General features: G+C 45.4%; 1 protein-coding gene across 1 annotated transcript in view; it reads right to left on the reverse strand.

Moving 5' to 3' along the window:
* The window catches only part of LOC118372634 (SUN domain-containing ossification factor-like), a 73,650-nt gene that overhangs the window by 21,234 nt on the left and 25,249 nt on the right, over nucleotides 1-27,167 (reverse strand). The window contains 9 exon segments of the mRNA XM_052459010.1: nucleotides 1,622-1,727; nucleotides 1,812-1,919; nucleotides 2,352-2,419; nucleotides 2,524-2,648; nucleotides 4,043-4,172; nucleotides 4,820-4,997; nucleotides 8,680-9,035; nucleotides 9,106-9,204; nucleotides 10,274-10,403. Of these exon segments, the coding sequence (XP_052314970.1) occupies nucleotides 1,622-1,727; nucleotides 1,812-1,919; nucleotides 2,352-2,419; nucleotides 2,524-2,648; nucleotides 4,043-4,172; nucleotides 4,820-4,997; nucleotides 8,680-9,035; nucleotides 9,106-9,204; nucleotides 10,274-10,403 (1,300 nt within the window).

A 27,167-nucleotide genomic window follows, 5' to 3' on the forward strand; every position in this document is an offset into this window, starting at 1 on the left:
ATACTGCCACCACCAAACTTCATCATAGTGATGGTGCCAGGTTTCCTCCAGACGTGACACTTGGCATTCAGACCAAAGAGTTTAGTCTTCGTTTCATCAGACCAGAGAATCTTGTTTCTGACAGTCTGTAGGTGCCTTTTGGCAAACTCCAAGCGGGCTGTTATGTGGTTTTTACTTTAGAGTGGTTCCGTCTGGCCACACCATAAAGGCCTGATTGGTGGAGTGCTGCAGAGATGGTTGTCCTTCTGGAAGTTTCTCCCATCTCCACAGAGAAACTCTAGAGCTCTGTCAGAGTGACCATTGGGTTCTTAGACACCTCCCTGACCAAGGCCCTTCTCCCTCGATTGCAGTTTGGCCGGACGGCCAGCTCTTGGAATAGTCTTGGTGGTTCCAAACATCATCCATTTAAGAATGATGGGGGCCACTTAGGGACCTTCGGGTCCTTCGACCTCATGGCTTGGTTTTTGCTCTGACATGTACCGTCAACTGTGGGATCTTATATAGACAGGTGTGTGCCTTTCTAAATCATGTCCAATCAATTGAATTTACTACAGGTGGACTCCAATCAAGTTATAGAAACATCTCAAGGATGATCAATGGAAACAGGATTTCATCTGCGCTCAATTTAGAGTCTGAATAGTTATGTAAATAAGGTATGTTTTTTATTTGTAATAAATTTGCAAACATGTCTAAAAACCTGTTTTCGCTTTGTCATTAAGGGGTATAATGTGTAGATTGCTGAGGATTTATTTGTATTTAATCCATTTTAGAAGAAGGCTGTAACATAACAAAATGTGGAAAAAGTAAAGGGTTCCGAATAGTTTCAGAATGCACTGTAAGTATTCATAGCAGTTACTTTAGAGGAGTAGGGAAGAGGTAGCCACACACACACACACACACACACACACACACACAGAGAGACAACCTAGACAGAGACACAGACAACCTAGACAGAGACACAGACAACCTAGACAGAGACACAGACAACCTAGACAGAGACAACCTAGACAGAGACACATCAGAACAAGACAGACACAGACAACCTAGACAGACACATCAGAACAAGACATATCAGGTTGATATCAGCTTCAGTTCTTCTTGAAACTAAATCAACTTTGGACCTATTCACACAGTAGTTTGTGAAATTATTATATGGCATATTCATATTAACCCAACACCACAAAAAAAATCTCCCCAAAAATATTATTTTAAACTACACAAAGAATTAAATAAATAAATGCAATAACACTTAAAGCGTTAGATAAAAGAAGATGGCGAGGAGGAGCAGAGTTGAAAGACTACAATATAGTAGGCACTTTCCAATACTTCTTTACTGTATTTGTACTGTATTTATTACACATAGAAGTAGGAAGGAAAGGTAGCTGAAATACATCAATACCCTCAGAATATTTCCTTCCACATTTTCACCCTCACATATATGATGTGAAATTTCAGTAGGGAGCCAGTCTCATGTTGATGACATAGGAAACCTATTGTGAAGTGATGAGAAATTTACCTGGGCTTAGAACATAGAATTCAAATGGTGTGTGTGTCTGCAGTTTGTCTGTGTATGGGTGTTTGCAGTGTGTGTGTGTGTAGGTGTGACTGTGTAAGTATGTACCTTGATGTATTTGGCGTAGAGCTGTTCATCCAATGGGAAGCTCTGGACGGTGCGCTCGTCACGGGCGTGGAACGTTCCCAACTTCAACCACTTGTTGGTGGGATACCTGAGAGAGAGCAAGAGAACGAGAGGGGCGGTCAGAGGGGCGTGTGTGTGTGTCCTGAGAGAAACGGGAAGGGTGTGCATGTACCTGTCGCTGATGGAGACCAGGAAGTCTTTAGGTGTGGAGGAGAAGAGTTCAAAGTTAGCGATGTCCAACTGTTTCACCTGGATGGGCTCACACAGCTCTATCACAAACCTAGAGAGAGAAAAGGGGAAGAGGAATATAGAGGTAGATGAGGAATGGTAATGTGAGATCATTTCCAGCTGCCTGCTCTCCCCTTGACCTCTGCCTGGGCAGATGGTTGGCAGTTGGGGTCACACGTGCTGAGGGGACAATGTGTGCGTGTGTGTTTCTGGAGGAAACGGCAAAGCAGAACACTGAGTAACCCATTGTCACGCTGCAGCTCCACAGAGAGCAGCCAGGACCAGGAGAGAGAGGTGGAAGGGCAAACTGTCCACAAAATTAAACAACGAGAGATGACTAGATTGAAAATCTGACACCTTTATTTATTCTCATGATTGTTTCGAACTGTGTATCCCTCTTGCACAATCTTAACTGAAGCAAAAATGACAACGTCTCCTGCATCAGCAAGTATAGACATGCCCCTCGAATGTGTGTGTGACTCACCAGATCTTGATGCTGCAGGGGTTCAGCATGTACAGGTCCATATTCTCCATGAGGATAGCAGATGTACTCTGGAAACCAGAGAGGACAGAGAGAACAAAATGGCAAATATGAGACACATAATGAGTCAATGGACAGATTCTTACAGTTCTAAGAACAAAGACTTGTGTGTTACCTTGGCCTCTGTGTTAGCTGACAGTATCTTAGCGCCACACTCCACAGAAGCATAGTTGTTTTTAAAGTTCTTCTGTACCTTCTTCACAGGGGGGCTTCCACTTGAAGAGGTATGGAGGGACAGAGCTGGAGAAGACAGGGGGGTTAAGAGGTGTGTGTGTGGGTTGGTTCTTCTATCCTTGAGGGGACCCAAAATCCCCCAAAAGTCCCCACAAGGATAGTAAAAAAAAAAGGAAAATTCTCCCTTGTGGGGAAATTCCCCATGTCAACAAAGGCTATTTTAAGCTTAGGGGTTAAGTTTAGGGTTACTATTAGGGTTAGGGTAAAACCCTATTTAAGCTCGATCCGAAAATGTGGTCGGAAACTTCATATGGAGGGAGGGTGTGATGCAATTGCCAAATCAAGCTCTGTGCCGCATTGCTGTACCGCATTGCTGTGCCCCTCTCAAATGTTTTAACTATGTGGAGGGCTCCGTATAACTCCACATTGACATGATTGGTTGACGGCAGGTGGGGATGGTATATCTTGTATAAACACAAACGCACTTCCTTGACAACAGCTCTGTTCAGCGCAATAAGGATGAAACCCTGACGTCTGTGGAGGCTGCATGGCAGTAAATGCTGTACGGCCTCGTCAGAAGTCAGATTGACCATGCAGAGCCTTTAAGGGGTTAGTGGTTAGAGGTTTAGGAGTTAGGACAGGGAAAATAGGATTTTAATTCCCCACAAGGATAGAACAAAACATGTGTGTGTGAGAAAGATGCAGTCCGGGACCTTAAACACTTCCAAATCCGTAACATAGTGTACAAATTACAAAAAAAAATAAAACATATGAAATGGATGACGTAGTACACAATTACCACCGTCATGCCATCTGTTTATAAATGTGTCTGTCTGGTCTGTGATGGTGACGCTGAGGACAGGAGATCTACACAAGGTCCAGTTTCTAGCTCAGCGGATAATAACACAATGGGTTAACTGACCCTGCCACGCTGTCTATGATCTAGGAGTGTGAGGGTACTGTACGCAATCTGGATGTATTTTTTGTGTGTGTGTGTGTGTGTGTGCAGTGCATGTGGCGTGCAGTTTGAGAGTGTGTGTGAACTCATGCATGTCTGTTGGTCTGTGTCCTTCTGCTCCAGTAGACCAGGCCATTCATGACAGTGGAGAAAGAGTGCTGCCTCAGAGGAGGGTGAGAGGTTGACAACACACACACACACACACACACACAGTCCAGTACCCATACTGCCCTCATTCAGGGAAGAGGGAAGAGATTCAAAAATGAAAGGCAAGAGGGGAGAAACTATGAGGGACAGAGAGAAAGAATAGAGGGAAGGAGGAAGATGGAGGGAAGAGAGAAAGAGATCGAGTGAGTTGAAAGGAGGAAAGAGATTTGTGAGGTCTCTGCACTAGTTTGTCTGAAAAATGACTGTTGCGACCATCATGCCTTCTTCATGGTCACTGAGCTTCTCCTGAACATGATATTAATGATGGGGACGTGTCCCTGTGTGTGTTTCTTACTCTTCTCTTTCTCCACCTCCATGACTTGTTTCTTCCACTCGTCGAAGGTTGGGATGTCCTCCTTACTGGGCACTGAGGGGTCCGTCTCAATAGCGCTGGCATCACTGGCATCCACTGCCTGATCCACTGCCTTGACAGGTATAGAGACACACGTCATACAGACACGTCATACAGACACGTCATACAGACACGTCATACAGACACGTCATACAGTCACGTCATACAGTCACGTCATACAGTCACGTCATACAGTCACGTCATACAGTCACGTCATACAGTCATACAGACACATCCAGTGAGCTGTAATTTATATATTACACAATCACTTGATAAGACCCCAGAACGGTCGACAAAGCCACCAAATGGCAAAGCCTGTTCATTAACACACAGATACGGGCCAATCCGTTTCAGCTCTGTCTGTCTGCAGCCAATGTAGTTGGAGAACAGAACAGCTCTGTACCAATACTGGACAGGGCTTCTAATTCATCACCATCTACAAACAAAGGCTGACCCTCTTCTTCTCTCATTCCCACCCTCTTCTTCCATTCTCTTGCTCACTCCCTCCCTCCCTCCCATCCCTCCTCCCAGTAACAGAAAGGCAGAGGGTTCATTTACTGAATGAAGGATTTTGCAGGATTGGCTGCCAAGCTGTGTGTAGTTCCTCCCCCCAATGCTCACACGTAAACCTCTACACTCCCATTACATTTACAGTCAGTGGCACAACTAACGGTCTACTCTCTGTAACACTGAGGAATAGGTTGTAGGACTCCCTCTCACCTGCTGGTCTTGGTCGGTGTCTTGGTGCCTGTGGGAGGTGTTTCCCCCCAGGTCCAGCTCTGGTAGACCTTGGTCCTGGTCTGGGTCCTCTGGGCTGACAGATGCTTGGACATCAGCATCAGAACCAGCCTGAATTTGATCCTGCTCTGACTGGCTCTCCACTAGGTCAGCATCACCACTATGGGGGAGAGGGAGAGAAGGCGAGTGGAGGACAGAAGAGCGGGTTAGAGGGGATGAAAGGAGAAACAATCAAGATCCACAGTATTTTATTTCAATAACATTCCTACCGTGTATAAAGGGGCATTTACATTTTTAAAATTATAATTACGTGAAAAACTCTACAACAAAAAACTATTTCAGCCCAAAGGAAATATCAGTTAAATAACAATGTACATCAGAGGTTGACTAGTGACACCACCTCTTGCGATACGATAAATACTTTATTTATACCAAAGAGGAAGTTGTCGTGGACCCATAATTCTGCTATATTAACAGAAATAACATCTCATATACATCATACGTACAATACACATTTCTCATTCTAGTCATTTAGCAGTGCACTCATCTTTAGATAATGGGACAACCACATAGAGTTAGTAAGCTACTTTATTGAAGAAAAATGTACTCTCAGCAAAGTCAGAGCTAGTAAAGGGGAAAAGAGTCAAGTGCAAGTGTTCATTCACTAAAGGCTTTTTGAGGAGAGGGTGCAAGGGGATTATTTAAGGTACTCTTTGAAGAGGTAGTGTGTAGATGTTTTCAGAAGATGGGCAGGGACTCTGCTGTCCTAGCTTCAGGGAGACACTGTTTCCAACATTGGGGTGCCAGGACAGAGAAGAGCTTGTACTGGGTTGAGTGTGAGCTGCCCTCCTGTAGGGGTGGGAGGGCCAAGAGACCAGAGGTGGCAGAACGGAGTGCTCGGGTTGGGGTGTAGGGTTTGAGCAGAGCCTGATGGTAGGGAGGTGCAGTTCCCCTTGCTGCTCCATAGGTAAGTACCATGGTCTTGTAGTGGATGTGAGCTTCTACTGGAAGCCAGTGGAGTGTGAGGAAGTAGCGGGGTGACATGGGAGGAGCGGGGTGACATGGGAGGAGCGGGGTGACATGGGAGGAGCCGGGTGGCATGGGAGGAGCCGGGTGACATGGGAGGAGCCGGGTGACATGGGAGGAGCCGGGTGACATGGGAGGAGCCGGGTGACATGGGAGGAGCCGGGTGACATGGGAGGAGCCAGGTGACATGGGAGAACTTGGGAAGGTAGAACACCAGGCAGGCTGCAGTGTTCTGGATACGTTGCAGGGGTTTGATGGCACAAGCCGGGACCCCAGCCAACAGCGAGTTGCAGTATTCCAGGCGGGAGATGACAAGTGCCTGGATTAGGACCTGCGCGGCTTCCTGTATGAGGAAGGGTTGTACTCTACGGATGTTGTAGAGCATGAACCTGCAGGAGCGGGTCACTGCTTTGATGAGGACACCGTGGCGTTGTCAAAAGTGATGGAGAGTTCTTGGAGCAGGCAGCCCTTCCCCGGGAGGAAGAGCACCTACGTCTTGTCAAGGTGGAGCTTAGGGTGGTGGACCGACATCCAAGCGGAGATAACTGCCAGGCTTGCAGAGATGCATGTTGCCTTCTGGGTGTCAGAAGGGGGAAGCCGAAAAGTAGGTGAGTGTCATCCGCATAGCAATGATAGGAGACCATGTGAGGATATGACAGAGCCGAGGGACTTGGTGTAGAGAGAGAAGAGGAAAGGACCTGGGGGACACCAGTAGTGAGGAGACTGTGGTGCAGACACAGATCCTCTCCATGTCACCTGGTAGGAGCAACCTGCCCGGTAGGATGCAATTCAAGAGTGTGCAGAGCCTGAAACACCCAGCCCTGAGGGTGGAGAGGAGGATCTGATGGTTCACAGTGTCGAAGGCAGCAGATAGATCTAGGAGGATGAGAACAGAAGAGAGAGAGTCAGCTTTGGCAGTGAGGAGAGCCTCTGTCACAGAGAAGAGCAGTCTAGATTGAGTGACCCGTCTTGAAGCTGGTTAGGGTCAAGAAGATCATTTTGAGAGAGATAGTGAGAGAGTTGTTCAGAGACAGCACCCACAAGTGTTTTGGAAAGAGAATCATGAAGTGATACCGGTCTGTAGGATTTGACGTTAAAGTGTGTTTGTTTCATGAGGAGGGAAGCGACTCGGGCCATTTTGAAGTCAGGGATGAGTTGACGAGGGAAGTGAGGAATGGGAGGTCTCCAGAGATGGTCTGGAGAAGGGGATGGGGTTGAGTAGGAACGTTGTCGGGTGGCCGGACCTCACTAATCACAAGATTTCCTCTGCAGAGAGAGGGGAGAATGTGATCAAGGCGTAGGGGAGTGGGACCAGTGGACTTAATAAGCTGAGTGAATGAGCAGCAAATGTCGTCAACCTTTTCAAAGTGGTTGACAAAGTCATACGCAGAGAAGGAGTAGGGAGGGGGATTAAGGAGGGAGGGGAAGGCAGAAGCTTGACATTTAGAGTGATAGAAAGTGGCTTTAGCAGTAGACAGGGGAAGAGAAGGTAGAGAAGAGGGAGTGAAAGGACAATAGGTCCTCCTAAAGTTTTCATTCAGTTGGCCACAGCCCTGTAAGCTCGCAATGAGTTACACAGCCACGGAGCAGGAGGGGAGAGCCGAGCCGGCCGGGGGAAAAGAGGACAATACGAGTCATAAGAAACAGAAAGGGAGGATAGTAGGGTCAAAGAGGCAGAGGCAGGAGACAGGAGGGAGAAGGAATTATCAGAAGGGAGAGATGATAGGAGAGAAGAGGAGAGAGGAGTGAGAGGGAGAGTTAAGATTGTGACGGCCCATGACCATCTGGGTAGGGGCTGAGTGGTTAAGGTTGGAGGAAAGGGAGACAGAAAAGGAAACAAAGTAGTGATCAGAGACCTGGAGAGGTTACAGTGACATTAGAAGGAAAGCAGCCTCTAATAAAGATGAGGTCAAGCGTATTGACTGCCTTGTGAGTAAGAGGGGACTGGGAAAGGGTGAGGTCAAAACAGGCAAGAAGGGGAATGAAAGAGTTGTAAAGAAGTGAATCAAAGTCAGACGTCAGGAGGTTGAAGTCACCAAGTACGAAGAGTGGTGAGCCATCGTCGGGCAATGAGCTTGTCAAGGTGTCAAACTCATTGAAGAACTCCCTCACGGCACCTGGCAGGTGATAGATGACAATGTTAAGCTTGAGTGGACAAGTGACAGTGACAGCATAGAATTCATATGAGGAGATGGACAGGTGAGAGAGGGAGAAAATAGCCCTGTGCCACCACCGCGACGACCAGATGCTCTTGGACTATGAGAGAAAACGTAGTCAGATGGAGAGCAGCTGGAGTAGCAGTGTTCTCTGGGGTAATCCATGTATTCGTCTGGGTCTTCGTCAGGGCAGCATAGGCTGAGATGAACTCGGAAGTTCCAAAACGCTGCCGGAGACCAGGAATTCCACATTGTTCTCGCAGGGTACACTAAATGAGTTGGGTTGCAGCCAAGGTTTGGGGAGCGTCTTTAAAGCCTACATGGAGAGGAGCGAACTGAGAGAACACACACATAGTTGCCAAAGCTACAAAAGAGCTAAATTAGATCTGAAAAATAACTAGGGAAGATATTCAAGTGAGCGAGTGATGTGGACCCTTCCTGCCCCTTAATCCTGGTTGATGTGTCAATAACTATCTTCAAGTTATGAGCAGTCAGCAGTTCACACACACCAAGTAGGCTATTAGGAAAACTGGGAGCACTTGAAGTAGGTGGCCCTAGCTAGCAAAAAGAAAGTACTAGACAAAAACAGATTAAGACGATTATAGTCCTCACTCCTGGAGATATCAGGAGTCACCTAGCTATAGAATGAAGCAGTATTACCTGGCTGGGGCTGGAGCAGGAGTGTGAGAGGTAGAGGTAGGTGTGTGTTGGGGGTCTTCTGTGGCCGGGGCTGGGCTGGGTTCTGCCAGGGCATCACTGCGGGTCTCGGCCGGGGCTGGGGGGTCTGTGGAGGCGTGGTCCTGGGCTAGGTCATCGCTGGGCGATGGGGTGGAGGAGGGTGGAGTTGTCTGGTCCTGGAGGGGAGGGAGTTGTGTATCGGGCTCTGGGTGGGTGTGTGTGTGAGGCTGTGTCATTTGTGTGCTTGGCTCAGCAGCAGCAGCGGGGGGTTCAGGATCAGCGTGTGGTTCTGGGGCTGACCAGACCTCTACCGCTACAGGCTCCTCCTGATTCACAGTCTGGAAAACACACACATCAGTTCAATTCGCTCCATTGGTGTGTGTGTGTGTGTGTGTGTGTGTCTGTTACCTGTTCAGTGTTGTGTGTGTTGGGCTCCTCTAATGCAGCCCTCTCTGTCTCCAGTCCCACGTCGTAGGAGGAGTGTGTGTGTGTCCTCGGCGACTCCATCTGGGGAACAGGCGCACGCGCCGTTAGAACATGGCGCACACACAGACACACACGAATAGGAAGTTTTAATTCTACAGACACTATGGTAAACTGAAGTAGGCTAGCCTCTTTCGCCAGAAGACATGACAGAATGATAGAAGAACACCAAAAAACAGGAGAACGAGTGAGTGTCTCAGGCTGAGAAACAGTTCTTTGTTAGACTGAGGGACAGAACAAAAGGCTATAAGGGACTGACAGCACGGCTCCGACAGTACAGACAGGCCTGTTTGCCATGTGTACATTGACAGTATGCCAGCATGCAGCAGGCTTGTACTTACATGCCCGGAGGACTAAATATGTGTTGACATAGCAGCCCCCCACCCCTCTCCCTCAGACCCCCAGTTCAGAGTTGTGTGTGAATATGGGCTGAGACAGTTTAAGAGGGATTAGTCTTTATTTGGCTAATACTGTCAAAACAAAGTCTGAGTGAGGCCTAGTGGGGCCTGGGGGAAAGCTGAGTGAACTGTGGCCTGCCCCTGGTCTGACCTGGCCAGGGCATAGATACATTACCTTTATCATAGTCTCAGGAAGACACTATGGCCGGGCAAGCAGACCTGCTCTCAGCCTAGGGGCCAGAAATAGGGGCTGGGAGGAGGTCTAGTCAACAATCTAATGCACAACAACCACCAATGTTAAGTATTGCATAACTCTTCAGCCAAATACCACCCCCACTCACCTCTAGCCAAAGGTCAGGAACACATACACCTCTCCTCCACTTCCCAGGCCAAATCCCAAACTCATTACGGCCTTACCTCCTCTGTCTTTCACCGGAGGTCAAGCATGACCCCACATATAGGACTACACAACCCTCTCCCCCTCCCTTAACATATTCACACTCATGGCTTTGTTGAACTGGTAGGTCAGAGGAAAATAAACGCTTTAGGTGGGCCACCGTGCAAACAATTCGTTAACTCAGGTCTGATCATGATCCTTTCTGGCTGAAACCCCAAAGTAAGTAACTGATTCTAGGTGTAGTAGTGGATTATTAGCCTGGTGGTCCAGTCTGTTTGTGCTTTAGACAACTCCTCACCTTGAGGTCCGTCCTGTGGTACTGCGCATGCTCATGGTCATGAAGATGCTCTGGGGGGCTGCTGTCTCCACTAGACACACCTGGACCTGACGAGTTGTGCTCTGAACAACACACATGACTTCTGGGGTACCTGGAAGACAGAGACAGGCTCAGTAACACACAATGAACAACACAGCTGGGGTACCAATGCTGTCGTGCGTGGAAAAATAATTATGCATGTATGCAGCACCAGTCAAAAGTTTGGACACTTACTTATTCCAGGGTTTTTCTTTATTTTTACTATTTTCTACATTATAGAATAATAGTGAAGACATCAGAACTATTAAATTACACAGAAGGAATAGTGTAGTAACCAAATTTTTAAAAGAAAAGTGTAGCCACCCTTGATGACAGCTTTACAACGTCCCCCACCCCCATGCAAACTTTGCCACCGCTGCCTTACAGGAACAGGACTGGGCTTGCTGAACACTGAACCAAACTACTGTAGAACTGCCCTGCCAATGCCATCCCTGCCTTACAGGAACAGGACTGGGCTTGCTGAACACTGAACCAAACTACTGTAGAACTGCCCTGCCAATGCCATCCCTGCCTTACAGGAACAGGACTGGGCTTGCTGAACACTGAACCAAACTACTGTAGAACTGCCCTGCCAATGCCATCCCTGCCTTACAGGAACAGGACTGGGCTTGCTGAACACTGAACCAAACCTATAGAACAATGCCATCCCTGCCTTACAGGAACAGGACTGGGCTTGCTGAACACTGAACCAAACTACTGTAGAACTGCCCTGCCAATGCCATCCCTGCCTTACAGGAACAGGACTGGGCTTGCTGAACACTGAACCAAACTACTGTAGAACTGCCCTGCCAATGCCATCCCTGCCTTACAGGAACAGGACTGGGCTTGCTGAACACTGAACCAAACTACTGTAGAACTGCCCTGCCAATGCCATCCCTGCCTTACAGGAACAGGACTGGGCTTGCTGAACACTGAACCAAACTACTATAGAACTGCCCTGCCAATGCCATCCCTGCCTTACAGGAACAGGACTGGGCTTGCTGAACACTGAACCAAACTACTGTAGAACTGCCCTGCCAATGCCATCCCTGCCTTACAGGAACAGGACTGGGCTTGCTGAACACTGAACCAAACTACTATAGAACTGCCCTGCCAATGCCATCCCTGCCTTACAGGAACAGGACTGGGCTTGCTGAACACTGAACCAAACTACTGTAGAACTGCCCTGCCAATGCCATCCCTGCCTTACAGGAACAGGACTGGGCTTGCTGAACACTGAACCAAACTACTGTAGAACTGCCCTGCCAATGCCATCCCTGCCTTACAGGAACAGGACTGGGCTTGCTGAACACTGAACCAAACTACTGTAGAACTGCCCTGCCAATGCCATCCCTGCCTTACAGGAACAGGACTGGGCTTGCTGAACACTGAACCAAACTACTATAGAACTGCCCTGCCAATGCCATCCCTGCCTTACAGGAACAGGACTGGGCTTGCTGAACACTGAACCAAACTACTGTAGAACTGCCCTGCCAATGCCATCCCTGCCTTACAGGAACAGGACTGGGCTTGCTGAACACTGAACCAAACTACTATAGAACTGCCCTGCCAATGCCATCCCTGCCTTACAGGAACAGGACTGGGCTTGCTGAACACTGAACCAAACTACTGTAGAACTGCCCTGCCAATGCCATCCCTGCCTTACAGGAACAGGACTGGGCTTGCTGAACACTGAACCAAACTACTGTAGAACTGCCCTGCCAATGCCATCCCTGTCTTACAGGAACAGGACTGGGCTTGCTGAACACTGAACCAAACTACTGTAGAACTGCCCTGCCAATGCCATCCCTGCCTTACAGGAACAGGACTGGGCTTGCTGAACACTGAACCAAACTACTGTAGAACTGCCCTGCCAATGCCATCCCTGCCTTACAGGAACAGGACTGGGCTTGCTGAACACTGAACCAAACTACTGTAGAACTGCCCTGCCAATGCCATCCCTGCCTTACAGGAACAGGACTGGGCTTGCTGAACACTGAACCAAACTACTGTAGAACTGCCCTGCCAATGCCATCCCTGCCTTACAGGAACAGGACTGGGCTTGCTGAACACTGAACCAAACTACTGTAGAACTGCCCTGCCAATGCCATCCCTGCCTTACAGGAACAGGACTGGGATTGCTGAACACTGAACCAAACTACTGTAGAACTGCCCTGCCAATGCCATCCCTGCCTTACAGGAACAGGACTGGGCTTGCTGAACACTGAACCAAACTACTATAGAACTGCCCTGCCAATGCCATCCCTGCCTTACAGGAACAGGACTGGGCTTGCTGAACACTGAACCAAACTACTGTAGAACTGCCCTGCCAATGCCATCTCTGCCTTACAGGAACAGGACTGGGCTTGCTGAACACTGAACCAAACTACTGTAGTACTGCCCTGCCAATGCCATCTCTGCCACTGGATTCCTTTTGGTCTTAGTACTAGAGAGAAAGTCTGGAAAGGTCTAATATTGCATAAGAGCACAACATCGAGATAAACAGGTGAACAAAAAGAGAAGTAGAGCAGGGTTTTTTTGTGTTTATCTGGGGTAAAGGCCGAGGTGATGTGGCAGGAAAGGGAGGGAGGGTCCCTGGGTGTGTGTGTGTGTGTGTGTGTGTGTGTGTGTGTGTGTGTGTATTAGGGCTCAATGAGCGTGGGGCCTGCCTGAACATGTCCACAATGTTCAGCTTCACACACACTTTAATTAAATGGTTTTTACACAATGTACTTTTCCCTCGGGCCTGGTCTTTGAAGCCCAGTATGAATCTAAACAACAGCTAGACGCTGCAATTGTCACCTCACACAGACACCCCTTGCTCTGAAACCTGAGAGCTTCACCTTAACCACTCAGACATCACTGTCAGGCCACACACAATCTGGACTATGTTTTAGCCTATTCATTTGATGGCAGGACTTGAGAGGATCCTGAGAAAGGTGAATGTGTGTTTACCATGGTGAAGTTAAGGACTCTGATCTTCTAGACCAGTGGTTCCCAAATGTTTTATAGTCCCGTACACCTTCAAACATTCAACCTCCAGCTGCGTACCCATCATTGTAAGCCTGCCACACACACAATACATTTAGTATTGTGTGTGTAAGTGTTTGTCACAAACCTGCTTGTGGGAAGTGACAAAGAGCTCTTATAGGACCAGGGCACAAATAATAATAATAAATAATGTTGCTCTTTATTTAATCATCGTACATATAAAACCTTATTTGTTCATCGAAAAACTGTGAATAACTCACAGGTTAATGAGAAGAGTGTGCTGGAAACCAGGCACAGCCAGAAGAGGACTGGCCACCACTCATAGCCTGGTTCCTCTAAGTTTCTTCCTAGGGTTTGGCCTTTCTAGTGAGTTTTTCCTAGCCACCGTGCTTCTACACCTGCATTGCTTGCTGTTTGGGGTTTTAGGCTGGGTTTCTGTACAGCACAGATATCGGCTGATGTACTAAGGGCTATATAAATACATTTGATTTGACATAACTCTGCAATGCTGGGTTGTATTGGAGAGTATCAGTCTTAAATCTTTTTCCACACAGTCTGTGCCTGTATTTAGTTTTCATGCTTGTGAGGGCCAAGAATCCACTCTTACATAGGTTCATAGTAGCAAATGGCCTCAGTGTCTTAACAGCGCGATTTGCCAAGGCAGGATACTCGGAGTGCAGCCCAATCCAGAAATCTGGCAGTGGCTTCTGATTAAATTAAATTATCACAGAACCGCTTGTTGCAATTTCGATGAGGCTCTCTTGTTCAGATATCGGCAAGTGGACTGAAGGCAGGGCATGAAAGGAATAATCCAGTTGTTTGTGTTGTCATGACGTTGGCCAGTGGGTAAGGTTTAGGACCCCCCATAAATACCTTTCTCCCTTTCCTCTCTTGACTCTACAGAAGGACTCTTGAATAGCCTTTGTAAACATAGAGTCTGGGAACATCAAAAGGTGGGGCGAAAGAAACTATATTTCGGTAATCCAACCAATTGAAAATATGCGTTGGTACTCAATGAATACGATGCCAGATCAGTTGGCGCGTGAGACATTATGACTGATGACAGGACGACAAACTATCTTGGAAAGTCTACACATTCTAGTTATCAGATTCACATGGAATTGTTGTGCAATTTAAAACTATTTGTGAAAAGATTAAATGTAATTTTAGCTTCCAAATGAGAAAATAAGGTTAAAGCTCTGCTCACTCAGTGACCTGCTCTTGTGAAGAGACATTGGTTCTAAACTATGAAACACGCCCTTCTCTCCCCTCCTATATAAAGCCCTTGACAAAAATGTAACTTTCAGTTCCGACGACGGTCCATACATTAAAAGGACAAATATGTGAACTACAGAACTTAGACAAACTCAGCGTGAGCTTTGGTTGCGAATAGTATGAACTTTGAACTCTTATTCACTAAAGAAGTGAGACATCCTAGCCGTTGAGTTAGCAACAGCAGCTGTAAACGTGGGCTAGGAAAGGACGGACGAGAGACACTTCAAAGGACAAGGAAGATCTCGGTTGGGCAACACGGCCTTCCACCTACAATCAACCTATTGAAGCGCAGCTCAGAGTAAATATTGCATTTTCCTTTTCCAAATGGGCGGTAATTTAGAATGCATAAGATACTGTATTTACGATAGCACAGCTTCTTCCCTTTGTTCCTCAGTCTTCCTGCTTTTTCACTCAAACCCAAACCCCTTTGTGGAGCCAGCCGTCATGTTGGCTCCGTCCACCAGGGACGTTTTCTTTTTGACATAATTTGCATTCTGTGTATATGTAATTGTGTGATTAGTTAGGTATTTAGTAAATAAATAATTAAACCAAATTTTGTATTGCTGATTCAACTTGTTAGCCAGGGTTCATGAAGATAACCAAGAATTGACAACTTTCAGATGAGACTGAAACAAGGTGACAATTGAATATTGACTGCTATTGATGTAAAAGATTAAGAGTTTATTTGGAAGATAACAGCCCTGACTTTCTAGTTAATTATTTACCTGATTAGCTTAAAATCAGGTGATATTAATTAGAGAAATTGTTTTATTGAATAGCATATGTCATATCACTTAATCTGGGATAGTCAAAGACACGACAGTGTCATCCGCTTTGGCTGCCTACATAATTGCACACCCAACTCACTCGGGTGCGTCGCTATATCATATTTGACATTGTCCATAAGCTTGGGTTCATTTTCACACAAAAAATAAAATGGAAAGACCTGTGTGTTGTTCTTGTTAATGCAGACAGAGAAGAGCTCCAACTTCTTAAATCAAAGCCTCAGTTTTTCCCGCACATTGAATATAATGTAATCCTAGATTCAGATCATTCAGGAGAGAAAAAACATCCCCCAGACAGGCCAGTTGTGTGAGAAACTAGTCATCATGCAAGCGGTCAGACAAGTGAAAATTATGGTCAGTAAAGAAAACTTTAAATTGGTCTCAATTTTTTAAAAATGGGACAATACTTTGCCCCTTGATAACCAGCGTAAAAGCCTTACATGGTCGCTGTCCATATCATTGCATAATGCAGAAAATACACGAGAGTTCAGGGGCCTTGCTTTAACAAAGTTAACCATTTTCACTGTAGTGTCAAGAACATCTTTCAATCTGTCAGGCATTGTAGTGGAATTCCCACGAGAGAGTAATGTTTGATGTGATTGGATGTTAATTATTTGACTAGGCTACCTGTATTTGACATTGTGTTATTTTGCTGAACACTAGATGGTCTCATTTTATTTTTGGCAGTGAAACGAGGCTACTCAGTCGAGAGAGAAAAAAAACTCACCCAAATGTATAGCCCCCTTGGAAAATAAAAATGGACTGTTTGAAAATGTGAATAAAAAAATATTTACAAATGTGAATTGCATTTTTAATTGTGCGTACCCCAGTTTGGGACTAGATGCTCTAGGCTAATCAATATAGAGCATAACATAAGTCTGTACATTCTTTAACTTTAAACACGGACAGAGATGCTAGTTGGTCCCAAGAAACAATCGTACAATCGTCTAAAAAAAAAAACACACAAAAAAAACTGAAGGACCTCGGCATTAACCTGGACCCTGATCTCTCTTTTGACCAACTCAAAAATATTTTCAAGGACAGCTTTTCCATTTTCGTAACATTGCAAAAATCGAAAGCTTTTAGACCAAAAACTATGCAGAAAAGCTAATCCATGCTTTTGTCACTTCTAGATTAGACGACTGCAATGCTTTTCTTTCCGGCTACCAGGATAAAGCACTAAATAAGCTTCAGTTAGTGCTAAATATGACGCTAGAATCTTGGCTAGAACCAGCATTTTTTATCATATTACTCCAGTGCTAGCCTCTCTACACTGGATTCCGGTTAAGGCGAGGGCTGATTTCATGGTTTTACTGCTAAACTACAAAACATTACATGGGCTTGCGCCTACCTATCTCTCTACGATTTGGTCTTGTCGTACATCCGGTCACAAGACACAGGCCTCCTTATTGCCCCTGGATTGTCTAAGCAAACAACTGGAGGCAGGGCTTTCTCCTATAGAGCTCAATTTTTATGGAATGGTCTGCCTATCCATGTGAGAGACGCAGACTCGTTCTCAACCTTTAAGTCTTTACTGAAGACTCATCTTTTCAGTAGGTCCTATGATTGAGTGTAGTCTTGCCCAGGGGTGCGTAGGTGAACGGAAAGGCTCTGGAGCGACCTTGCTGTCTGCCTGGCTGGTTCCCCTCTTAGTCACTGACTTGGGTCACTTGAATGGGTTTAGTCACTGACAGGATTCTTCCTGTCTGGGTTGGCGCCCCCTCGGGTTCGTGCCGTGGGGGAGGAGATCTTCATGGGCTGTACTTAGCCTCGTCTCAGGCTAGTAAGTTGGTGGTTTGCGGATATCCCCATAGTGGTGTGGGGGCTGTGTTTTGGCAAAGTGGGTGGGGCTATATCCTGCCTGGTTGGCCCTGTCCGGGGGTATCGTCGGACAGGGCCACAGTGTCTTCCGACACCTCGTCTCAGCCTCCAGCATCTATACTGCAGTAGTTTGTGTCGGGGACCTAGGGCCAGTCTGTTATATCTGATGTAATTATCCTTTCTTATTCGGTGTCCTGTGTGAATTTAAGTATTCTCCCTCTAATTCTCTTACCCCAAGGACCTGAGCCCTGGGACCATGCCTCGGGACTACCTGGCCTGATGACTCCTTGCTGTCCCCATTCCACCTGGTCATGCTGCTGCTCCAGTTTCAATTGTTCTGCCTGCGGCTATGGAACCCTCACCTGTTCACAGGACATTCTACCTTGTCCTGGACCTGCTGTTTGAGACTCTCTCTCTCCACCGCACCTGCTGTCTCTAACTCTGAATGATCGGCATGAAAAGCCAATTGACATTTACTGCTGCGGTGCTGACCTGTTGCACCCTCTACAACCACTGTGATTATTATTTTTATTTGACCCTGCTGTTCATCTATGAATGTATGAACATCTTGGCCATGTACTGTTATAATATCCACCCGGCACAGCCATAAGAGGACTGACCACCCCTCAGAGCCTAGTTTCTTCCAAGGTTCCTGCCTTTCTAAAACCAAATCTAATCTAGCCACTGTGCTTCTACAGCTGCATTGCTTGCTGTTTTGGGTTTTAGGCTGGGTTTCTGTATAGCACTATGTGACATGGGCTGATGTAAAAAGGGATTTATGAATACATTTGATTATTTCACTCTTTATCTTGATTGACACACACCATACATGTCCCTTTCCTCATCCTCCTTATCTACAGAGCACATGACCTAATCATCTAATCATCCAGTGCTGATGGTGTTGCAATGAGGGCCTAATCACAAAGCATCACCACTTTGTACAAACATCCAGCTCTAACCTGACGCCACACAGTTGAATTCGGAAGTTTACATACACTTAGGGTGGAGTCATTAAAACTCGTTTTTCAAACACTCCACAAGTTTCTTGTTAACAAACTATAGATTTGGCAAGTCGGTTAGGACATGTACTTTGTGCATGACACAAGTAATTTTCCCAACAATTGTATAATTCACTGAATCACAATTCCAGTGGGCCAGAAGTTTCCATACACAAGTTGAATGTGCCTGTAAACGGCTTGGAAATTCCAGAAAATGATGCCATGGCTTTAGAAGCTTCTGATAGGCGAATTGACATAATTTAAGTCAATTGAAGGTGTACCTGTGGATTTATTTCAAGGGTCTACCTTCAAACTCAGTGCCTCTCTGCTTGACATCATGGGAAAATCAAAAGAAATCAGCCAAGACTTTAGAAAAAAAATTGTAGACCTCCACAAGTCTGGTTCATCCTTGGGAGCAATTATCAAACGTCTGAAGGTACCACGTTCATCTGTACAAACAATAGTATACAAGTATCAACACCATGGGACCACGCAGCCGTCATACCGCTCAGGAAGTAGACATATTCTGTCTCTTAGAGATTAACGTACTTTGGTGCGAAAAGCGCAAATCATTCTCAGAACAACAGCAAAGGACCTTGTGAAGATGCTGGAGGAAACCGGTACAAAAGTATCTATATCCACAGTAAAACAAGTCCTATATGGACATAACCTGAAAGCTTAGCAAGGAAGAAGCCACTGGTCCAAAACCGAAATAAAAAAGCCAGAATATGGTTTGCAACTGCACATGGGGACAAAGATCGTACTTTTTGGAGAAATGTCCTCTGGTCTGATAAAAGAAAAAGAGAACAGTTTGGCCATAATGACCAGCGTAAACGACGTCAGAACTCAGGCGCTGTATGGGTTTTGACTGGACTGCCGTTCTGAACTTGAGCACCGCATGCAACAAGAAGTTTCCCTCATCCCTCGGGGTAATCGACAAACGTTTTTGTCTGAGTGAGGGAAATGCTGTAAATTAAAAGGACTTGATGTATTTTGGAATATGAGACGTTGAGGATTCTAATAAATACCGCTTTGATGTTATACAAGCAAGCAAGCTAAAACACCAGAGTCCAAATGTGCACTTCACATTTCCATATAATAACTCATGTCACATACAGTGTCAAAGTTTTTATTCACCATTTTTGGTGTAGAGTTACAAGATGACAAACTCTGGGTTATCCTGAACATAATGATCCTGTTTGTCTTTGGTGAAGAAAATTTGCCTACGAACACGCACCTGAATGCACTCATGGCTCTTTTCTATGTGCACCAAAATTACAAACTGTTTATCTGAATTGCCTTGTGAAAACCTAACACTAAGTTCGTATTTTATTATTTATTTTTTAACTAGTCACATTGGCAAAAGAACAAGCTTTCAAATTAATCCCACCTGACCCAGATTGCGATTTAGAAAATGGGCTGTTTTTGGATTATGTAAACCGTAATTGTGTGATGGAGGGGATCCAGGACTGTGTTCCAAACAAAACTACTACTGTGCCTGCTGCAACTCCTCAACGGCATAGTACATTGAAATTACCTTGGAACTGTGGACACTAGAGGTGTGTGTACACCAGTTAGTCCTCTCATTCAAACTTTTCTCTTTTTTTGTCTTATGTTGCACCTATTAGGGTTGCAAAGGGTCCGAAATTTTGCATTTAGATCTTCAAAAAAAGGTGAGCAAATTAGTGCAGATGGTGTTATACAAAATACAGGAAGGCCATATAGTTTCAATCCAAGCAAATTCTACCTAGTGGCGCACGCTGTTGAGTTTTGGCAACGAGACATTTTTTGGGGGACTATTAAACTAACCATCCTAAAATCTCATAAGAAATGACTAAAGATAGTGTTTTTAGTGTAACAGCCACGTGTGCTATTATATTTGGTTCAGTTACCTAGAACACTAAATGAATCATTGTGTGATCTTCAAGACATTGCTTCAGCTTTGATCTAACTTTACTAAATGAAGTGGTAGAGCGACTCCGGTGTACTCTGGCAGCATTACACCCCCGGAGTAGCTCTTATAACCACAGGTAGCCTACACTTTTGCCTCCTGCAAAATTTGCTCAAGTTTGTGATGCAGAAACGAGGTAACATTGATGAAAATCTGGGAATATTTGGCCAAGAAAACCTGTGTTCAACAATAGGCCTACGTCTCGTGTTGCACTGAGCAGAATATCAGATCTCAACGACTGGAGAAGTGTTTCATGTCACCAGTACCACATCCTTATTATATACATTTTCAGAAGCGCAACGTGACTGCAAGAGATTTAAATGTCTGACTGAAATACGGGACAAATCAACCTTTTTTCCCCTAAATTAGAGATTGATATTTGTTGATAAAATGCGGGAAATGATTGTTTAGTTGCGGGACAAAGGGCAAAAATGCAGGACTTTCCCACTCAATCTGCTACAATTGTTTACCCTTGTGTGTGCATGAGTGTGCCAGTGGGTGTTGAAGTCTAATCATCCACTGCGCATACAGCACTAGTGTGGACACAGCTCTTCTCTACACAATGTGTGAATCATAGTGTTGAACAAAGTCCAGTTTTACAGGGAGGCTGACTGACTAATGAAGAGGCCAGGTGTGTAGAACTGAGATGAGCCTAACAGCTTCTAGTCTGGTAACATTCCTTCCCTTAAAGGAAGAGAAGCAATAAGAGGGGCAGAAAAGTTACCTCTGCTAGAAGGAGCAGCTTTAGGGCAGGAATGTGACCTAGTTCTGGTCATTATTTAACAAGTGGAGAGGAGGACCCTGCAGACAAGAGAGTGGAAAGGGGGGAATGAGAGGTGTGTGTTGAAGTTGCCCCTATAGAGACACTGATCTCGGGTCAGTTTTGCATTTTCCCCACTAATGGTTAAGTTTAGAATTGGAGAGATTATCCTATCTAGCGGAAACGACACCCTGGAGTAGGAGCAGGGAAAGAGAGACTAGAGAGAAACGCGATTGAGACTAGAGAGGGGGAGAGGAACGCGATTGAGACTAGAGAGGGGGAGAGGAACACGATTAAAGAAGACTAGAGGGGGAGGAAAATAGTGTTCCTATAGTCAGTCAATGTCGGTAAAGAGGGAAGAGCCTCAGGCATTCCACTGACTCAGCACATTGACAGTCCTCCTCCTGCCCTTTTTTCCCTCTCCATCTCTGTTTTCTACTCTTCACAGGGGGCCTAGTCAACAGGTAGACAGAAAACCTGCTCATACAGTCATAGCTTATGGTGGAAAACACACACAGTGGGGGTCTGGAACTACTGCAAAGCAAACCCTGAATTGATCTGAAACTACAGGACAGATATGTCAAATGCCTCGTGGGATCTGTTCAATTTGTCCCATTCACACAGTTCAGTGTAGATGAAGGAAAGGAGACGGAAGAGGAAGCCTCACGCTACTTCAGAGTATTGGGATGCAATAAGAGGTGATTTGTGATTGGACCCCACATTCGGACAAATGACAGACATCGTTTAGAAAGGGTTAGGTAATGTGGTTGAGCAGACAGATCAGACCCAGAACCACGTCAGGGGTGTTTCCCTGCTCGCCTCAGAGACGAGAGTGGGTGCATTAACACACAAACACCAGTTATGGCCAGCCAAATCCCTTGATATTTCCTGTTGGGTTTAAGGACATACAAAGGGCCAGAGAGGGAGGGAGAGAGAGAGAGAGCGAGACGGGACTACAGGGCATAGCCCATTGTACCAACAGACTGCATTAAAAACACACACAAAGCCTGTGTCCGGTCCACCATAACAATAGAGATCCATTAGAATGTGGAGGGAAGATGAATCTCCCTGCATTAAGATAACAATCCATGCTTTACCTAACCTTACCCTGACATTCCCACCCAACACCAGCCACATCTCTCTGACCCAGTCCAGTCTGATCTAGTCATTTGTTCAGAGAAAGTCCTGATGTGGTTCTGATAGATCAGGGAGGGTGTTTGTCCTGACGTGATGGCACAAAGCTTTGTGTGTGAGCTCACAGTTGTGCCAGACATGAGTAACACAGTTCCCTTTATGAATACTAACCGAAGACCTGTATTCCCAGCTCCAACCTTCCCAGATAACCCTACCAGCGTTTCTGATGAAGGTATAGGACCACCACACTGATCTTCCTCCCTCCCTACACACACCTCACTGCATGACAACACTCATACAAGCACAGGTGCCCAAACCCAAGGACAGTTTATTGCATTCCACTTTGTTACTGGTTTTTCCTTTCTTTGTTCATGTATTTTTTGTAATGTATTGAATGTGTCCGTTTTGGTTAAATGCATGTTACTGTTGGGAGGTCACAATTCTGTTTGAACACTAACATCGATATGCTTCTTAATAAAACTTGAAACAAGCCATTAAACATCATTATCATGGGCTTTTATTATTTTTGCCTTAGAAATATGAATCTACAAATTAAGAAATGCCAGGTTGGAGAGGATTCGTGGTATTTTCAGTATGACACATTATCAAAATTATTATTAAATAAAGATATGCCTACATTGTCCTTGTCTGTTGGCTTTTCTGCCAACTGGATCCTATTTCGACGCACAAAACCATTCACAAAGTCCAAATGGGTTTTCTCCCAATTTTCCTGAAATAGTCACAATGTCAGAAACCCTACTGCTGCGGTCATTCGATGGCTTTGGCACATGTTCTTCAAACAGAGGACGCCGTGTTGAGATAAATAATTAAGCCTCAGCTACTGAAAAATAGGCCTTTTACAATACTAAAACATGACAGGGGTATTTGATATTTATTAAAGTGATGGAATCTAGACAGGCTACCAGCATATGTCAGACAACAGCAAATTTCTCCTTTCCTTATTTGAATACCTAGGCCTACTTTCATAAAGCCTATGAGATAATGAATTGACAAGGACAAAATTAAGAGCAGAGTATGAAGATGAAATTGAAAGCCATTCAAATAGAAACAAATACACCCAACATGTCCACATCCTATTTATCAACGTTGATTACTCTATAAATTAAGGAAATATTCTGTGTCCAATTATACCGTGCCAGGTTGGAGGATTGGCACATTGCCCATTTGACAAAACATTAGGCATTACAGGCCTCAGAGACAAAACAACCATATGATGATTGGTGTTGAAGAATTAAATGAAGTCACATCCAGCTCTTTTTTTAAAAGACAGATTTATTTATTTACTTACAAGCAAGCAATGAAACCCCCCCCCCCCCTGTATAAAATAAAGTCCACATATCAAACAATGTTTTTACTGAAGTGCCTATAGGCTACTGCTTCAACACCTACATGTCGAGTGGATTAGCTGCTCCAGCATCAAACGACAGAAAGAGGATGAAATGTTGACAGCTCAACACAGACTAAGTTATCAAAACAATTGCTTATAATCATTAGTAAACATATTGTAGACATACAACCGCTCTTCGGTTAAGTTTATCTACATGAAAATAAAGTTTAAACATTTTTTCCCAAAAATGTACATAAGCCTAGTTAAACGATTTAGAAGGTTATTTTATTTTCATGACGGTCTTTATCCAGAACCATCGGTTACACCGTCACAGCCCTACCGGTAACTCATTCTGTCTGCCGTCACAGCAGGTGCTGCTGATGTTTATGTAAGGCAGTCCCAGTAGCCTGGTGTAGCTCTGTGCAGGCCCTGAATGGCCTACTAAATACCTTCATCTGATAGCTCTTAATTAACAGTGTCAGCTAACTATAGTATGAGATACAGTAGGGATGCACATCAGGCTTATTTACTCAGCTAAGCTCTTTACTGATACAGACACTCCTATTCTCATTTGACAGAGTCTGCATAGAAAGAGAGAGAAGGGAGCCACCAGCTAGCAGGTAGATGGAGGGAGAGATAGCTAATATAAGATGGAGAGAGGGACAGGGATAATAGAGCATCCATTAGCTGGCAGTGAGGGAGTTATTTCAGGGTGTGTGGATGGAGAATATCTATCACTGGGGCGGCTGGTAGAACACTCTTTGGGCCGTACTGGGTTGGGTTATGTAGTGGGTTAATTTTTGATGCTGCTGTAGAAGTTTGAATGGAATCTAATGGCTGTGATGGGGTTTAGGTTAGCTAATAGAAAAAGCAGAATCTTTAGGCCTCCAAAGCACTCCTGACATTGTTAGCTAACATTTCTATGAATACCATTTTAGAGAAATACAGTTACTATAGTTGGAAGTCATACATATTGAATAACATAGTTACTAGTCTGGGGTCTGACATCATTTGGAACTGCTGTGCGTGCGCGTGTGTGTGTGTGTGTGTGTGTGTGTGTGTGTGTGTGTGTGTGTGTGTGTGTGTGTGTGTGTGTGTGTGTGTGTGTGTGTGTGTGTGACCCTGAAGCTGGAGAGGAGTCTTGTGATGTTGGACCTAGACTTAGATTAGATATGGCTGACTCTGGGTTCAGTGGGTTGTGAGAGGCAGAGTGGTGCATCAGAGGCAGTAGGGAACAATACTACAATGTCGATGGCTTTTCAATAAACAAACCAAATTTTCCACTCCCGCATTGGAGTTCCTTAATGGACAACAAAATAAGATGACAAAGGACCTTCCCTCAGTCATTGCCAAGTCTCCAAAGCCTAGAGATACCAAAAGCCTGGAAACTTGGAGTCCAGAAAGAGAAGTGCAAAGTGTCATGAGCTGTCTGTTTCTCCCTGAGCTCAGCCACTTATTAAAGATCAACACAAAACTCTACTACTCCATGTAGCACATCTACTAACCCAACAACAGCCCGAAGACAAACAGGATTACCGATTATAGAAGGGAACGAAAGGGCTGACCGAGGGATGGAGAGTGGGGGTGAGAGTCCAAGAGAGACAGAAAAAATTTGAGGTAGAGGCATAAAATCGATATATAAAGATCGAAATGTAGACAGAGAGAGATCGACAGAGAGAGATCGCAAGAGAGGGCGGGAGAGAGCCACATGTGCAGGGCAGGGTGAGTGCAGGGCAGGCGGTATGCCAGCAGGGCTGCTAAAGTAGGGCAGCCTCGGCCAAGCAGACAAAGTCATTCAGTCAGCGCATAGGGGGGGGGTCCGAGCTCTTAACGGACCAGGCTCTCTCTCTGTGTGTGCGTGCGTGCGTGCGTGTGTGTGTGTGTTGTATGCGTACACTATAGTGTGTGTATACTGTATGGTTGTGTGTTTATTTTTTTAACCAGACTGCTTTGGTGTGTATGTGTGTGTTCTGTGCTATGTCCTGTCTGCATGCAGTAACAGAGGACAGCATTACCAAAGCCTGTGGATCGCAAATAATCACCATCACTGGGCTGGAGGCTGAGCAAGAGTGTAGGATGTCAATACCAAAATATGAGGCATCATAGATCTTTTGTGTTTTGCCTGTCGGTCCTGCATGGCCAGAGGAGTGCCAGGGGGTCTGAGACATCATGTACAGGCTGTAGCGGCAGAACTGAATACAGTAGCTAGCTACTTAGTGTGTGCTCTAGCCATACAGAACGGTGGTAGAACTGAGTACAGTAGCTACTTAGTGTGTGCTCTAGCCATACAGAACGGTGGTAGAACTGAGTAGAGTAGCTACTTAGTGTGTGCTCTAGCCATACAGAACGGTGGTAGAACTGAGTAGAGTAGCTACTTAGTGTGTGCTCTAGCAATACAGAACGGTGGTAGAACTGAGTAGAGTAGCTACTTAGTGTGTGCTCTAGCCATACAGAACGGTGGTAGAACTGAGTACAGTAGCTACTTAGTGTGTGCTCTAGCCATACAGAACGGTGGTAGAACTGAATACAGTAGCTACTTAGTGTGTGCTCTAGCCATACAGAACGGTGGTAGAACTGAGTACAGTAGCTACTTAGTGTGTGCTCTAGCCATACAGAACGGTGGTAGAACTGAATACAGTAGCTACTTAGTGTGTGCTCTAGCCATACAGAACGGTGGTAGAACTGAATACAGTAGCTACTTAGTGTGTGCTCTAGCCATACAGAACGGTGGCAGAGGCACCAATCTCCTTCAAATCAAATTTTATTGGTCACATATAAATGGTTAGCAGATGTTAATGTGAGTGTAGCAAAATGCTTGTGCTTCTTGTTCCAACAGTGCAGGAATATCTCACAAATAATCTAACAATTCCCAACAACTACCTAATACACAGAAATCTAAAAAGGGGTGAATGAGAATATGTACAAAAAGTACATGGCTGAGCGATGGCCCAGCGGCATAGGCAAGGTGCAATACTAGTGTCCAGTTGATCACTGTGGTACAAATCCATCCATCAATGACTACAGTTGAACAACAAGAGCTGCTGTGGTGTGTGTGCCTGCATGCGCGTGCATGGTATCAAGCATGTTAGGAAACAGTTCTGGGTCTTGACTCATGTCAGAGACAGAGAGGTTAACAACAAAACTCACATTGCAGACTTCTGTTCAGTGACAAAGGAGGAGATCACAGAGCAGTCTCTACAAAAACGGCTACTTTTGTGGTTTAGGGAGAATAAGCCTTTCTGACATCTGTAATTAAAGGCAACCACATTATTGTCCAGTCAACAACATTTATTCTCTACTCCTACAGACTTCTGTATACCTCAAGAGTATATAAAACGCAGAGGTACTGCCAACCCTACAGCACAACCCAAGGGAGGGAATGGGAAAAAAACTAGACTCAGGGACAGCCTTGAATGCACAAGAGACATATCTCTGTCAGACGATGCCATCACATGCTACTGGAGCACAGGCCCGCGCACCCTCACCCTGTCATGCCCTACTGGGATAGGTATTGCCAGAGTATCAACATGAGAGGAAACAAACCAGTGACTGCCACAGTCTTATCAACATCAACAGCTCTTATCAGCTCTGATACTATATTGTAAACACCCTAGTGGCAGGAGGGAATTGTTATAAAAAGGAAAAACCCACTCTCCCTGAAATACTCTAAGTTACAGTGGAAGTCCGAAGTGGGGCAGCCTAGTGGTTAGAGCGTTGGACTAGTAACCGGAAGGTTGCAAGTTCAAACCCCCAAGCTGACAAGGTACAAATCTG

This window comes from Oncorhynchus keta, chromosome 1 (assembly GCF_023373465.1).
Source record: "Oncorhynchus keta strain PuntledgeMale-10-30-2019 chromosome 1, Oket_V2, whole genome shotgun sequence".
Taxonomy (NCBI): Eukaryota; Metazoa; Chordata; class Actinopteri; order Salmoniformes; family Salmonidae; genus Oncorhynchus; species Oncorhynchus keta.